This window comes from Mustelus asterias, chromosome 7, assembly GCF_964213995.1.
Source record: "Mustelus asterias chromosome 7, sMusAst1.hap1.1, whole genome shotgun sequence".
Taxonomy (NCBI): domain Eukaryota; kingdom Metazoa; phylum Chordata; class Chondrichthyes; order Carcharhiniformes; family Triakidae; genus Mustelus; species Mustelus asterias.
In genome coordinates, this window is record NC_135807.1 from 137850990 (window position 1) to 137866379 (window position 15390).

The window sequence follows — 15390 nt, forward strand, 5'->3', positions numbered from 1 at the left end:
ACACTCACACAACACCCCCCCACCCACACTCACACAACACCCCCCACACTCACACAACACCCCCCACACTCACACAACACCCCCCACACTCACACAACACCCCCCACACTCACACAACACCCCCCACACTCACACAACACCCCCCACACTCACACAACACCCCCCACACTCACACAACACCCCCCACACTCACACAACACCCCCCACACTCACACACCCCCCACACTCACACAACACCCCCCACACTCTCACAACACCCCCCACTCTCTCACAACACCCCCCACACTCACACAACACCCCCCACACTCACACAACACCCCCCACACTCACACAACACCCCCCACACTCACACAACACCCCCCACACTCACACAACACCCCCCACACTCACACAACACCCCCCACACTCACACAACACCCCCCACACTCACACAACACCCCCCACACTCACACAACACCCCCCACACTCACACAACACCCCCCACACACACACAACACCCCCCACACACACACAACACCCCCACCACACACACACAACACCCCCCACACTCTCACAACACCCCCCCCACGCACACAACACTCCCTCCACGCATACACCCCACACACGCACATCACCACCCCACGCCCCCAACACACACACACGCCATCAGCATGCCTCCCCACCATTCATTCTCACACCAAAAAGAGAATGAGTGTATTTTCTTCCAGTTCAGAGAATGTTGTGATAATGAGGAGCAATGAAATGAACAGGTATGTCAGTTATATGTATGTCTGTTACATGGAAAGTAAATGCAAATTTTGGCTTTTCTTTTCAGGATCTGACCGAGGGGAAAATGAACAGATGGAAAGCTGTAAGTATATGTTTAAAACGCCATCTTTGGGAGCAAAAGCAGAATAGTGTGGATGCTGCAAATCTGAAGCAAAAACATGCAGTTTATCAGGCAGCATCTGTGGATAGAGTCAATATTTCAGATCAGTGACCGCTCGTGTGGAATGAAAATGGGTGAACGGAGTGTCTATGGCAAGGTAGAGACTAGGAGTGACTAAATGACAATAGGAGGATGGGGAATCATAATATGGATGTTGTCAGCTTGAAACGTTCATGTATTTTAAAGCCTTAGAAGTTTGTCTTTTTTTAATCTGTGGCAGCAATATCTTGAAGGGAGGGTTAAGGAGCAATGTAGGAGAGTTTCCTGCAATACCATCTATTGTAGATATTTTATTTTGGTTTTCTTGCTTTATACATCAGCATATAACCAGATAATTGAAGTATTAAAAACAACTTTTAATGTTCTGTTCACCCATCACTCCTGTGCTCGCTGGCCTACAATGGCTCCCAGTCTGGCAACATGGGTGGCACAGTGGTTAGCACTGCTGCCTCACAGCGCCAGGGATCTGGGTTCGATTCCCGGCTTGGGTCACTGTCTGTGCGGAGTCTGCATGTTCTCCCCGTGTCTGCGTGGGTTTCGTCCGGGTGCTCCGGTTTCCTTCCATATCCAAAGATGTGTACTTAGGTGGATTGACCATGCTAAATTGCCCCTTAGTGTCAGGGGGACTAGCAGGGTAAATACATGGAGTTACAGGGATAGGGGCTGGGTGGGATTGTGGTCAGTGCAGACTCGATGGGCCGAATGGCCTCCTTCTGCACTGTAGAGATTCTATTATCTTGATTTTAAAACTCTCCTTGTTTTCAAGTCCCTCCATGGCTTCTCCCTTCCCTATCGCTGCAGTCCCTTCTAGCCCCACAACCGTCCAAAATACACTCCTCCAATTCTGGCCTCTTGTGCATCCCTGATTTTGATCCCTATTGGCGGCCGTGCCTTCTGCTGTCTGGGGCAAAAGCTCTGGAATTCCCTCACTCAGTCTCGCCACCGCTCTCACCTCCTTTAAAACATTCGTTAAAACTTGACTCTGCGACCAAACCCTTGTCTCCTTGTGTGGCTGGGTGTCATGTTTTTATTAACCTTCCTCTGAAGCACTTTGGAGTGGTTTTCCACGTTAAAGTGTTGTGTAAATGTGTGTTGCTGTGTGTAAATGTGTGTTGCTGTGTGTAAATGTGTGTTGCTGTGTGTAAATGTGTGTTGCTGTGTGTAAATGTGTGTTGATGTGTGTTGCTGTGTGTAAATGTGTGTTGCTGTGTGTAAATGTGTGTTGATGTGTGTTGCTGTGTGTAAATGTGTGTTGCTGTGTGTAAATGTGTGTTGCTGTGTGTAAATGTGTGTTGCTGTGTGTAAATGTGTGTTGCTGTGTAAATGTGTGTTGCTGTGTGTAAATGTGTGTTGCTGTGTGTAAATGTGTGTTGCTGTGTGTAAATGTGTGTTGCTGTGTGTAAATGTGTGTTGCTGTGTGTAAATGTGTGTTGCTGTGTAAATGTGTGTTGCTGTGTGTAAATGTGTGTTGCTGTGTGTAAATGTGTGTTGCTGTGTGTAACTGTGTGTTGCTGTGTGTAACTGTGTGTAGCTGTGTGTAACTGTGTGTAACTGTGTGTTGCTGTGTGTAACTGTGTGTTGCTGTGTGTAACTGTGTGTTGCTGTGTGTAACTGTGTGTTGCTGTGTGTAACTGTGTGTTGCTGTGTGTAAATGTGTGTTGGTGTGTGTAAATGTGTGTTGCTGTGTGTTGCTGTGTGTATGTCTCCTTGTTTAGGACCTGTGCTCTCTTATTTGTTGGCCAGGTTTTATTGGTTTGGTGCAGAGAAATAGAATTGAATCCCTACCCTGCGGTCAGTCCTCGCACCTCAACTGTTTACAATCTGTATAAATGATTTGCAAGCAGGGACAGAGTGTAACATAGAAAAATTTGCTGATGATACTAAAATAGATGGGAAAGCAGGCAGTGTAGAGGAGATGAAGATTCTACAGACAGATATAGATAGGCTAGGAAAATATTCCAAAATCTGGTGGATGGAGTTTAATGTGGATAAGTGTGAGGTTGTCCATTTTGGCAGAAAAAATTGAAAGGCAAATTATTACCTAAATGGAAAGCAGATTCAAAATGCACCCGGGCAGAGGGATCTTTGTTCGTGAATCACAGAAAGTCAGTTTGCAGGTGCAGCATTTAATAAAAAAGGCCAATGGGATGTTGGCATTTATTGCGAAAGGTCTGGGGTATGAAAGTAGAGAAGTGTTGTTGCAGTTGTATCAGGTGTTGGTGAGACCACATCTGGAGTATTGTGTCCAGTTTTGGTCTCCTTATTTGAGGAAGGATGTTGCGGCATTGGAGGCAGTTCAGAGGAGATTCACCAGATCGATTCCGGGGATGAAGGGGTTGATGTATGAGGAGAGATTAAACAGTTTGGGTTTGTACTCGCTGGAGTTTAGAAGAATGAGAGGGGGTCTGATCGAGGTATATAAAATGTTAAAAGGGATTGATAAAGTAAATGTAGCCAAATGTTTCCTCTTGTGGAGCAATCCAGAACAAGAGGTCACAGGTATAGGGTGAGAGGCGGTAGATTTTAAACTGAGATGAGGAGGAACTACTTCCCGCAGAGGGGGGTGAATTTGTGGAACTCGCTGCCCCATCGCGCGGTGGAGACTGAATCGGTGAATGGTTTCAAGAGGGAGATAGATATAGAACATAGAACAATACAGCACAGAACAGGCCCTTCGGCCCACGATGTTGTGCCGAGCTTTATCTGAAACCAAGATCAAGCTATCCCACTCCCTATCATCCTGGTGTGCTCCATGTGCCTATCCAATAACTGCTTAAATGTTCCGAAAGTGTCTGACTCCACTATCACTGCAGGCAGTCCATTCCACACGATAGAACAACACTTTATCTGTTTAAAAAAAACAGGTGGCACAGTGGTTAGCACTGCTGCCTCATGGCACCAGGGCCCAACCACTCTCTGCGTAAAGAACCTACCTCTGATATCCTTCCTATATCTCCCACCACGAACCCTATAGTTATGCCCCCTTGTAATAGCTCCATCCACCCGAGGAAATAGTCTTTGAATTTTAAGAAAAAGGGAAAGAGGGATGTGGGGAACAGGTGGGGAGGTGGATTTGAGACCAGGGGGGGATCAGCCATGATCTGATTGAATGGCAGAGCCGGCTCGAAGGGCTGGATTTGCTGCCTCCTGCTCCTAATTCCTATGTTCCCTTGTACAGTGCAGAAGGAGGCCATTCGGCACATCAAGCCTGTACCGACAACAGTCCCGCCAGGTCCTATCCCCAGAACCTCACGTATTTACCCTTCTAATCCTCCTGACACTAAGGGGCAATTTAGCATGGTCAACCCACCTAACCAGCACAGCTTTGGAGTGTGGGAGGAAACCGGAGCACTCGGAGGAAACCCACGCAGACACGGGGAGAACGTGCAGACTCCACACAGACAGTGACCCGAGCCGGGAATTGAACTCGGATCCCTGGTGCCATGAGGCAGCAGTGCTAACCACTGTGCCACCTGTTTTTTTTAAACAGATAAAGTGTTGTTCTATCGTCAACACAGAAACTACCAGCTACAACCCCCCAGTTAAACACTTCCTGCTGCTTAAATTGACTGTTAGTTGCACCAATAATAATTTCCAGATATTTCAGAATCTGCCCGTTTAAAGTACGGCACCAAAGGGTTATTAGAAAAATACCAATTCCATTCTTCCTCCCTTGATTTCTTTTTAATATGTTTTCATTTTTTTTCCCCTCTCAACCCTTAGAGATTGAACCTTTTTTTTTGCTGTGAGTAGACTAGAGTTTTGATTTATAAACCACGATACTTTTTGGATTCTACGTGGTATGTAGGGAATCATTTCCTGCAAACTCTTGAGGAAAAAGATTTGTTCATCCCAAGATCAGAAACCTTTTGTAAGTTGGACACAGATGCCTCTAAAAGAAGCAGAAGTGACGTGACTCCTTACCTAAAGAAAGAGATTCTGCTTGCATTAGAGGGAATGTGGCAAGGCTTCTCTGGACTGATTCCTGGGATGAGAGGATTGTCTTAACACAGAAACATGGAAAAAAGCACAGGAGGAGGCCATTTGGCCCTTCAAGCCTGCTCCGCTATTCATGGCTGATAGCCTGATCCTGCCTCCCCCCACCCACTCCCCCCAACATCCTTTGTCCCTTTAGCCCCAAGTGCTATATCTTAACTCCTGCTTGAAAAAAAAATTGGCCTCAACTTCTTTCTGTGGTAGAGAATTCCACAGGGTGACTGACCACTCACTCTCTGGGTGAAGAAATTTCTCCTCATCTCAGTCCTAAATGGTTTACCCCGTACCCTCAGTGTGATCCTGGTTCTGGATATTTTGAGTAGTCATGATGTGGAGATGCCGGCGTTGGACTGGGGTGAACACAGTGGTATTTGCTACCAAATAAACCTGTTGGACTTTAACCTGGTGTTGTTAAAACTCTTACTGCATTTTGAGTAGACCAGGCCTATATTCCCAGAGCTTAGAAGAATGAGAGGTGATCTTATTAAAAGATATAATTTTTTAAAGGTTTGGCAAAGTAGATGTTGTGAGGATGTTTCTCCTAACTGGGGCGTCTACAGATTGAGGCCACAGTCTCAGGATAGCGGGGTCAGACATTTAGGACTGAGGCGTGGAGAACTTTCTTTATTCAAAGTGTTCTGATCCTTTGAAATTCTCATGAGACTGGGAGCTGCCAATGCCCAGTTGTTGGGTCAAAGTTTGATAGATCTTTGGATATTAAGAGTATTGGGGATAGTGTGGGAAGGTGTAGTTGAGGTGAAAGGTCAAGCATGATCTTACTGCATGGCAGAATGGGCTCGAGGGGCCAAATGGTCTAGATCACTTTGCGCTTATGGGAGAGAAGCTTTGTCCGCTTCGGCCTGAATGGTTGGTGGACCGTGGTGACCTTCAAAAATCCTTGCGGGAGAAAGAATTGCAGGGCTATGGGGAAAAGAGCAGGGGAGTGTCATTAACTGGATCGCTCGTCGAAAGAGCTGGTGCAGGCATGATGGGCTGAACGAGCTCCTCCCTGTGATCTGTGATTCTAACTGGTTTCATTTTGTGTACTTAACAGCTGGTAAGCAGATTCTGCAATGTTACCCCAATTCTGTTTCGTCTGCTTGTGCAATGATGCTCTTCAACCTCGGCAGCGCGTATTGCCTCCGCAGTGAATATGACAAGGCACGTAAATGTCTTCACCAGGTGAGAAAAACAAAACAGTGCAGTTTTAGTCCTATTCCTCTGGACTCCATCCAGTGCCATGGATGATGCCACTATCCTGTAATTGTGACAAGTCTGAGAGGTCCGTGTACAGCCTTTCTTTTCAGTGAATCACACCTGGGGGGTGCTTCAGAATCGATAACCCGTCTATTCAATTACCAATTGCAAATCTAACGGACTAAATGTGTAGCAACTACAATAAGGAAAGGCTCCAGACATTTTAGTGCAGAAGGAGCCCATCCTTCCTTGTCTGAGTTTAGGTTTTGCCTTGAGCTTGATTTTCCACACTGCCATTTTCTGATTTTTTTTTTTTCCCCCTTCTCCTCCTGCCCTAATGATCCAGATCCTGGCTGAATGCTTTCGGTGATTTAACATTGATGATGGCAAACACCATGCAGGCTAAACAGTGTCTAAACGGCTCCTTTGCACACTAATCCTCAAATCCTGTTAAACCTGCATTGTACTTTCTTCCTCCATGCTATAATCCCATTTGATACCTGAACGGGCCTTTTGTTAACTCATCCACCTCTTGGGAATTGTATATCTGCTGCCCTAAAAGCCTTTAGCTGCTGCTCTTCAGCCCAGGGCTTTGTTCCTGGAATCTGACAGCAGGTATCACAATCTGAACATGTGTATGATTCCAGCCAAAGATCATCTAATCGTAGAATTTTGCAGCACCAGAAGTCATTTGGCCTGTTGTCCCTTTGCTGGATATCTGAGAGCAAAATAACCTGGCCGCATCACCCTGTGGTGGTAGCACAGGGCGGCACGGTAGCACAGTGGTTAGCACTGCTGCTTCACAGCTCCAGGGACCTGGGTTCGATTCCCGGCTTGGGTCACTGTCTGTGTGGAGTTTGCACATTCTCCTCGTGTCTCCATGGGTTTCCTCCGGGTGCTCCAGTTTCCTCCCACAGTCCAAAGATGTGCGGGTTAGGTTGATTGGCCATGCTAAAAATTGCCCTTAGTGTCCTGAGAAGTGTAGGTTAGAGGGTAAATATGTAGGGATAAGGGCCTGGGTGGGATTGTGATTGGTGCAGACTCGATGGGACGAATGGCCTCTTTTTGTGCTGTAGGGTTTCTATAATCTATGATTTCTGTCCTGTGTCCATAACATTGAGAAATCATATCCACTTCACCCCTTACAAAGAGATTCTTATTTCACCACAGTTAGTTCATTCCATGTCCTAACAATCCGGGGTTAAAGATCATAAGAAATAGGAGCAGGAGTAGGCCATTCAGCCCCTCGAATCTACTCTGTCTGTACAACCGTGTCTGATCTGATTGTGGTCTCGACAGGACGGCGCGGTAGCACAGTGGTTAGCACTGCTGCCTCACAGCTCCAGGGACCTGGGTTCGATTCCCGGCTCGGGTCACTGTCTGTGTGGAGTCTGCACATTCTCCCCGTGTCTGCGTGGGTTTCCTCCGGGTGCTCCAGTTTTCTCCCACACTCCAAAGATGTGCGGGTTAGGTGCATTGGCCATGCTAAATTGCCCCTTAGTGCCATGGGGATGAGCAGGGTAAATACGTGGGGCTATGGGGATAGGGCCTGGGAGGGATTGTGGTCAGTGCAGATTCGATGGGCCGAATGGCCTCCTTCTACGCTGTAGGGATTCTATGATTCTAAACATTTCCTCATTTCAGAAGCCTCTGATTTCATTTTTTTCTGATAGTACTGAAGAGCAATATAGCGGAGTTTCACATCAGGGAATGCTTCAGGGAATGCAGGAGCTAAATGTAATTCCGGTCCAGATGATAGGCAACTCGGAATACCCAAAGAGGGTGAAGTGAGGAGTGTGTTAAACTTTCAAAAATTCATTGGAGAGTGGCAAATATTACACTCCAGCTCAAAAACAGGGACAGAGTTATTGCTGCATCGACAGTCGAAAAGTGACTGGAACCTACGATTAACGATTAAATAAAACAATATCAAGAAAGGCACCAGCTGATCAAAGATAGTCGACATGGGTTTGCATTCACATCTATTATATATTCGATGCTGTTAGACAGATTTTTGATTGAGAAGGGAATGGAGGGTAATGGGAGGCAGGCAGAGAAGTAGAGTCAAAAGTTTCAAAAGTTTATTTATTAGTGTCACAAGTAGGCTTACATTAACACTGCAATGAAGTTACTGTGAAAATCCCCCTAATCACCACATTCTGGCGCTTGTACGGGTTCACTGAGGGTGAATTTAGCATGGCCAATGCACCCTAACCAGCACGTCTTTCGCACTGTGGGAAGAAACCGGAGCACCCGGAGGAAACCCACGAGACACGGAGAGAGTGTGCAAACTCCACACAGACAGTGACCCAAGCGGGATTCGAACACTGGTCCCTGGCGTTGCGAGGCAGCAGTGCTAACCACTGCCACCCGTTTGTGACTGTCATTTCCTTATTTACCATAATGAAGTTATTGTTCATTTTGAGTAGTGCTTGTCTTTTTTTATTTCTTTCACCTAAAGAGTTCATAAAAAACCTTCTGCTATCTCCATTTACATTAGCGACAAGTGATTTTTGATTTTTGACTGACAGGGATCTGGTAGCTGAGGTTTGTTTGGGTTTTTAGAAAGCATTTTGTACGGTGCTGCAGATTTGCCCTATTCTCTATTTGCCTGGACTGAAGAATGGTCACTGCGATGGAACTGTACAATGAGCTATTGTTGTGTCTTTGTTTAAAACTGCAGGCTGCTTCGATGGTTAATCCAAAAGAGATTCCTCCAGAAGGTATTCTACTGGCTGTTTACCTTGAGCTGCAGAACGGTACGTTCATACCTAACCCTCGATTAAGGTTGCTGCATTAGCTGTATTTAACACATTGCCTTGTAACCAAAACACGTGGGAGGTATTTCCCCTGATTTGAATAAGTCATTAATTGTTTTTATTATGTGGTGTGTACAGGAAGTTTTCCTGAGGGATGAGGTAGCAGAGAAATAGGGGTTGGGACACAGGAACGGGTTGGAATGGCTGAATGGCCTCCAAGTTCTATGCTTCTGTCCATTCTATCCTGGCAGAAATATTCTGTTTCTGTTTTCAATTTAAGTTTAAAGTTTACTTATTTCACAAGTCGGCTTACATTAACACTGCAATGAAGTTACCGTGAAAATCCCCTAGTCGCCACACTCCGGCGCCTGTTCGGGTACACTGAGGGAGAATTTAGCACGGCCAATGCACCCTAACCAGCACGTCTTTCGGACTGTGGGAGGAAACCGGAGCATCCGGAGGAAACATGGGGAGAATGTGCAGACTCCACACAGACAGTATGATACAGTCATACAAGCCTCTGCAGTATTGCATTCCGTTCTGGATATTGCATCTTACATAAAATAAATAGCCCTTTGGACAGGCTGCAATGGAAATGCACTCTAATAATACTGAGGGTAAATGGGTTAAATTATCAGGACCGGTTGCATAGGACTGGGTTTGTATTTCCTCAAGTATAGAAGATTCGGAAGTAATCTAATTGAGGTGTTTGTAATGATTAAAGGATTTGATAGGATAGAGAAAGTGAGAGAAACTATTTCCATAGAGAGTCCAGCACAAAGGAGTGGCACGGTGGCACAGTGGTTAGCACTGCTGTCTCACAGCGCCAGGGACCCGGGTTCGATTCCCGGCTTGGGTCACTCTCTGTGTGGAGTTTGCACATTGTCCCCGTGTCTGCATGGGTTTCCTCCGGGTGCTCCAGTTTCCTCCCACAGTCCAAAGATGTGCAGGTTAGGTGAATTGGCCGTGTTAAAATTATCTCTTAGTGTCAGGGGGATTAGCTCGGGTAAATAGGGTAATAGGGATAGGGCCTGGGTGGGATTGTGGTGGGTGCAGACTTGATGGGCCTCCTTCTGCACTGTAGAATTCCACAACCTGAAAATTTGAGCTAGGCCGTTCATGCTTATGTCAGGAAGCACTTCTTCACACACAGGTTAGTGAAAGTCTGGAACACTCTTCCCCCACCTCTCAACCCCTTCCAAACAAGGAAGCTGTCGACACTGGGGGCAATTGAAAATTTGGTAGAATTTTGTTGGGTAGATCTCTTGAGGATTGTGGAACCGAGATGGGGGTTGGGACACAGGAACAGGTTGGAAGGGCTGAATGGCCTCCAAGTTCTATGCTTCTGTCCATTCTATCATGGTATGACATGGTATATGCACACTATTGTTGCTGGATGTTAAATTTGCTAAAGGTTTACATTTAAGAATTTGTGATCTTTACCTTCCTGTTCACTGATAGCTAATAATCATTGTCCAATTATATTTCTGGGCAGCACGGTGGCACAGTGGTTAGCACTGCTGCCTCACAGTGCCAGGAACCCGGGTTCGATTCCGGCCTCGGGTCACTGTCTGTGTGGAGTTTGCACGTTCTCCCTGTGTCTGCGTGGGTTTCCTCCGGGTGCTCCGGTTTCCTCCCACAGTCCAAAAATGTGTGGGTGAGGTTGATTGGCCATGCTAAATTGCCCCTCAATGTCAGGGGGACTAGCTAGGGTAAATGCGTGGGGTTGAGAGAATGGGGCCCGGGTGGGATTGTGGTCGGTACAGACTCAATGGGCTGAATGGCCTCATTTGATACTGTAGGGATTCTGTGATTCTCAAACAGCATTCCCCTCGTTAATCGGTGTGTCTGGCTGTGATTGTTTTTAGGGAACACTCAGTTGGCACTACAGATCATCAAAAGGAACCAGCTGTTGCCCTCACTGAAAGCCCTGTCCTCTGATGTGAAAAAGAAGCCAGTGTTTCAATCCATCCAAACCATCCAGCCGTCACCATTCAACACCGTCCAGCGGAAATGAGACCTTCGTGCCGGTCACGGTGCACATGGACTCCTCCAGATGTGCTTGCAGCTGCAAAAGAGGATCGGAAAGGGTGGGGTGGATTTGAAGAAGAACCTCATCGTGAATTTTCAGCCAACTGGCGTGGACTGCGACCTCTCCAATCGGCACTCTGATAAAACTGCAGACAGCATTTTTGTTTTAGGTTTAAACCTCACTTAGACCTCAAAACCGTATCCTGGCCATAGTACGAGGATAGATTCATAATGTTTCCAGAATTTGGAGGTTTGCTGAGTTTTTCTAAATGTTTTTTCTGGGTAATGATTTGTAATTGCAGTATTTATAGCTGTTCAGGTTTGTTCTCTGTTAACATTTCCATCTATTAAAGCGATCCAATGAATACACTATGTTAAAGACACCATTTTATGTTGCCCCTTTAGCAACCCACCAATGCTGTGTGCGCGTGTGTGTGTGTTATGGAACACTTTTATATATTATCCTTTAGTCAAACTGCCGAGGGGATTGCTAGTTGAGTTCTGGCACTGAGAGAACATGTGAACGATTGGCAAATGCTACTGTGAATGACGTTGTAAATACCTGTCCCTTTAGGCCAAATTTACAGGTAACTTTGGTCCAACTTCAGAGTGTTGGCGACACCATTAACTTGGCTGGGCTTGGAATGGGGCACAGTGATAGGCAGAGAGACGAAACCAAATAAAATCTCCAGGAATCCGATTTGTTCTAAGCAGCTCGTTGCAGAACAGTTATGGGAATTTCGCTAACTGCTGTCCACCTTTTGTAAATAGTCTTTTACTAAGCTTGCACGCGGCAGCTTTTCAGGGGAGATCTTTTTTTTTCCCTGGAGATATTAGTCGTGTAAAGAAAAGCCTAGCAAAAGATATTAAAAGTTGAATTATACCAAATAAATAAAGAACAAAAGAGTTTTATAGTCGAATTTTAATCAGGGAGGGTGGGAGGTGGACAAAGCAGATGTATAGTCCCTACAGTAGGATCTCACTTCGCCAAACCGCAGACTTGGATTTGCCAGAGGTTTACAGTTGCATCAATGATAGTGTTGCTGCTGGCTACTGGAATTCACCAGTGAGAGCTGTGCCCAGAACCTTCTAGTGCACTGGGCCAACCCAGCAGCAGCTAACAACCCCGATTACACCAGAGGATGATCAGATGCAGCTGTAGTTCTTGTCCATGTGGACTCTCCACCCCAGCAAGCAGGCCGCCGGCTAGGTTAGCGTGAGACAGTGAGATTCTAATGTATTATAAAACGTGTCCAGTTGAAACACAGGCATTCATAAATATAGCAAATAAAATGATATTTTGGAGCAATAGTTCATTCTGCAATTGTGAATAAAGTACAAGTGTAGTGAAATGTTCACTGTGCTGAATTTTCTCGTTTTTTCAGTTCGTTTTGGACTTGAAATGTTAACTCGCTCTCTCTCTCTCCACAGACACTGCCAGACCTGCTGAGTATTTCCAGCATTCCATCATCTGCAGTCTTTTGCGTTTGTTTTCCTGTTTCTGGTAGCTTTGCCTTGGGCTCAGCAATGGCAGCTACAAACTATGTCTATACTATTCTAGATAAGAGCTTTCAATATTTATTACCTTGTGTTTTTCACTCTGCCCCTTGGATGAGGCATTAAGAGGTCGCATCTGTTTGTTTGGTGTACCAGGAGGAGGTGAATCAGTCCCTGTTCCACCGTTCAATCCAACTGTGGCAAATGTGTATGTTAACTCAATCCACCCATTGTAACACTCCCCTGATACCATTGCCCAACAGAAATTTCTCCCATCAACTCGCAAGCCCAGTCTATGGTATTGGCCCTCATAATTTAAGGCTCTAAGCCATGGTGCTGGTCTTCGCCCCTTGCAAGGTCGGTGAATCTTTCATGAGGTGCAAGTGTCCAGAACTGAACAGATGCTCTTTCGGAGAGTCGGTGCAGACTCGATGGGCTGAATGGCCTCCTTCTGCACTGTAGGGATTCTATGATTAACAGTTTAAGCTGGACTAGGAGAGAGAGGCCGGTTTGTATGCTCTCTCGCTTATGTACCCAAACTTACAAATGCCTTCGGAGAGATTTGCCGTGTTTCTTCCCCCCAAAGTGAAGTCAATAAAGCTTTGGAATGTCCCACACGATAGGGTCTGCCTTGGCTCAGTGGCTAGCTTGCTGACAGAGTCAGGACCCGCTCCAGATCTCGGATCCTAGACTGGCGCTCCCAGTGTGGTACTGAGGGAGCGCTGTTTATTTTTTTGAATGTGATGCTAAACCCGGGTCAGGTGAGCCCCCCTCAAGTGGGTAAAGAGATCCCAAGGCAGAGTGACCGGGATCAGATGGACTGATCCAAGAAAAGGGGTGTGAAAAGCAGCAGCATAGAGGTGTTGGACTGAATTGCCTGTTTCTGTGACGGAACAGTCTATGATCCCACATTATTAACACTAAATATTCTGTTTCTTACTGATGTCAGGAGATTTAATTGCTGAATTTGCAATTGATTTGAGTGGCCTGTTAACATCACTTTCAGCGTCCTGCGTAACTCACCCTGAGGATTTTGCATCAAGCAGCTTAGCCTCTCTTTAAACCTCAGCCCTCTGCAAACCTCTCACATGTCGCGACTCGACTGAGAAAGAAAGACTTGCATTTCTGTAGCGCCTCGGGACATGCCAAAGCGTTTTGCAGCCAATGAGATACTTTTCGAAATGCAATCAGTGTTGTAACGTTGGAAACGCAAAGCCAAATTGTTTAATAGCAATATCCCACAAACAGCGCTATCCCACAAACAGTGATTTGATAAGAATATAAGAACGAGGAGCAGCAGTAGGCCATCTGGCCCCTCGAGCCTGCTCCGTCATTCAATAAGGTCATGGCTGATCTTTTCGTGGACTCAGCTCCACTTACCCGCCCGCTCACCATAACCCTTAATTCCTTTACTGTTCAAAAATTTATCCTTGCCTTAAAAACATTCAATGAGGTAGCCTCAACTGCTTCACTGGGCAGGGAATTCCACAGATTCACAACCCTTTGTGTGAAGAAGTTCCTCCTCAACTCAGTCCTAAATCAGTCCTTATTTTGAAGCTATGTCCCCTTGTTCTAGTTTCACCCGCCAGTGAAAACAACCTCCCTGCTTCTATCTTACCTATTCCTTCCATAATCTTATATGTTTCTATAAGATCTCCCCTCATTCTTCTGAATTCCAATGAGTATAGCCCCAGTCTACTCAGTCTCTCCTCATAAGCCAACCCCCTCAACTTCGGAATCAACCTAGTGAATCTCCTCTGCACCCCCTCCAGTGCTAGTATATCCTTTCTCAAATAAGGAGACCAAAACTGTACACAGTACTCCAGCTGTGGCCTCACTAGCACAGACAGTTAATGTGATGGTCAAGGGATTAGATATCAGTTGGGACACCAGGGCAAACACCTCTTGTTTGCTCCACTTTCAATATAGTGGCTCCCCCCCAGGGTCTCCAGCGTCCTCCTCGAGAGGGCAGGCTGAACCTCAGTCCAAAAGGCACCCCCTTCAGGCAATGCAGCACTCCCTTTGTGCCTGCTATGCTATGCTATGATTTGATTTATTATTATCACATGTATTAGTATAGTGAAAAGTATTGTTTCTTGCGCGCTATACAGACAAAGCATACCGTTCATAGAGAAGGAAAGGAGAGAGTGCAGAATGTAGTGGTACAGTCATAGCTAGGGTGTAGAGAAAGATCAACTTAATGCGAGGTAGGTCCATTCAAAAGTCTGACAGTAGCAGGGAAGAAGCTGTTCTTGAGTCTGTTGGTACGTGACCTCAGACTTTTGTATCTTTTTCCCCAAGGAAGAAGGTGGAAGAGAGAATGTCCGGGGTGATGGGGTCCTTAATTATGCTGGCTGCTTTGCCAAGGCAGCGGGAAGTGTAGACAGAGTCAATGGATGGGAGGCTGGTTTGACCTATGGGAGGGTCAGCCTGTGATACTCAGAGGCAACATGTGTCAAACTTAAATGTATGGCAGGGGGACAATGCAGGTGCTTTCTCAAGGCTGCAAATGAAGCAAAGATGTTCTGGCAGTGGGTAAAAGCCCCAAGTAATTTACAAAGAAATATATATTGTCCAGTGGGAAATATGATGAGAGAATTTGGCTGTCTTCCCTCAATATCATGAGGAATGAGAATGATTGCCCGCTCAGAATACATATGGGAGATATTCTCTCTCAGCCCAGCTGGGAAGCAATTGTCCTTAAAATAAATTCTGTTCTGGTCCACCTTTATTATCTCACCTATTGGGCTATAAGACAAAAAGGGAATAAGACACCAGTTTTCATTAAATCAGAAACTGATTGTGAAAAACAGTTTAAAGCTATAGACTCACGACTTAGTAGTTGATTTGCTTTGCAAAATAATTGGTGTCACCCAATTTGGGAATTTTAATTTGGCAGAGTGTAGGGAATGCAGTGTTGCTGATTGGGTTTAAACTGTGCAGACAGCTCCTCGGTAAATTGAACATAACTTTTGTTTCTGC

The 15390-nt window shown here is 45.8% G+C and overlaps 1 protein-coding gene across 3 annotated transcripts in view; it reads left to right on the forward strand.

The window, feature by feature from the left end:
- The window catches only part of cnot10 (CCR4-NOT transcription complex, subunit 10), a 39460-nt gene extending 27193 nt beyond the window's left edge, over window positions 1-12267 (forward strand). For all 3 annotated transcript variants that reach the window (XM_078216895.1, XM_078216896.1, XM_078216894.1), the window contains 4 exons: window positions 815-850; window positions 5979-6106; window positions 8805-8880; window positions 10749-12267. In XM_078216895.1, the coding sequence (XP_078073021.1) occupies window positions 815-850; window positions 5979-6106; window positions 8805-8880; window positions 10749-10897 (389 nt within the window). In that variant the 3' untranslated portion in view covers window positions 10898-12267. The remainder of the gene's footprint in view (window positions 1-814; window positions 851-5978; window positions 6107-8804; window positions 8881-10748) is intronic.
- The last annotated feature ends 3123 nt before the right edge of the window (window positions 12268-15390 follow it).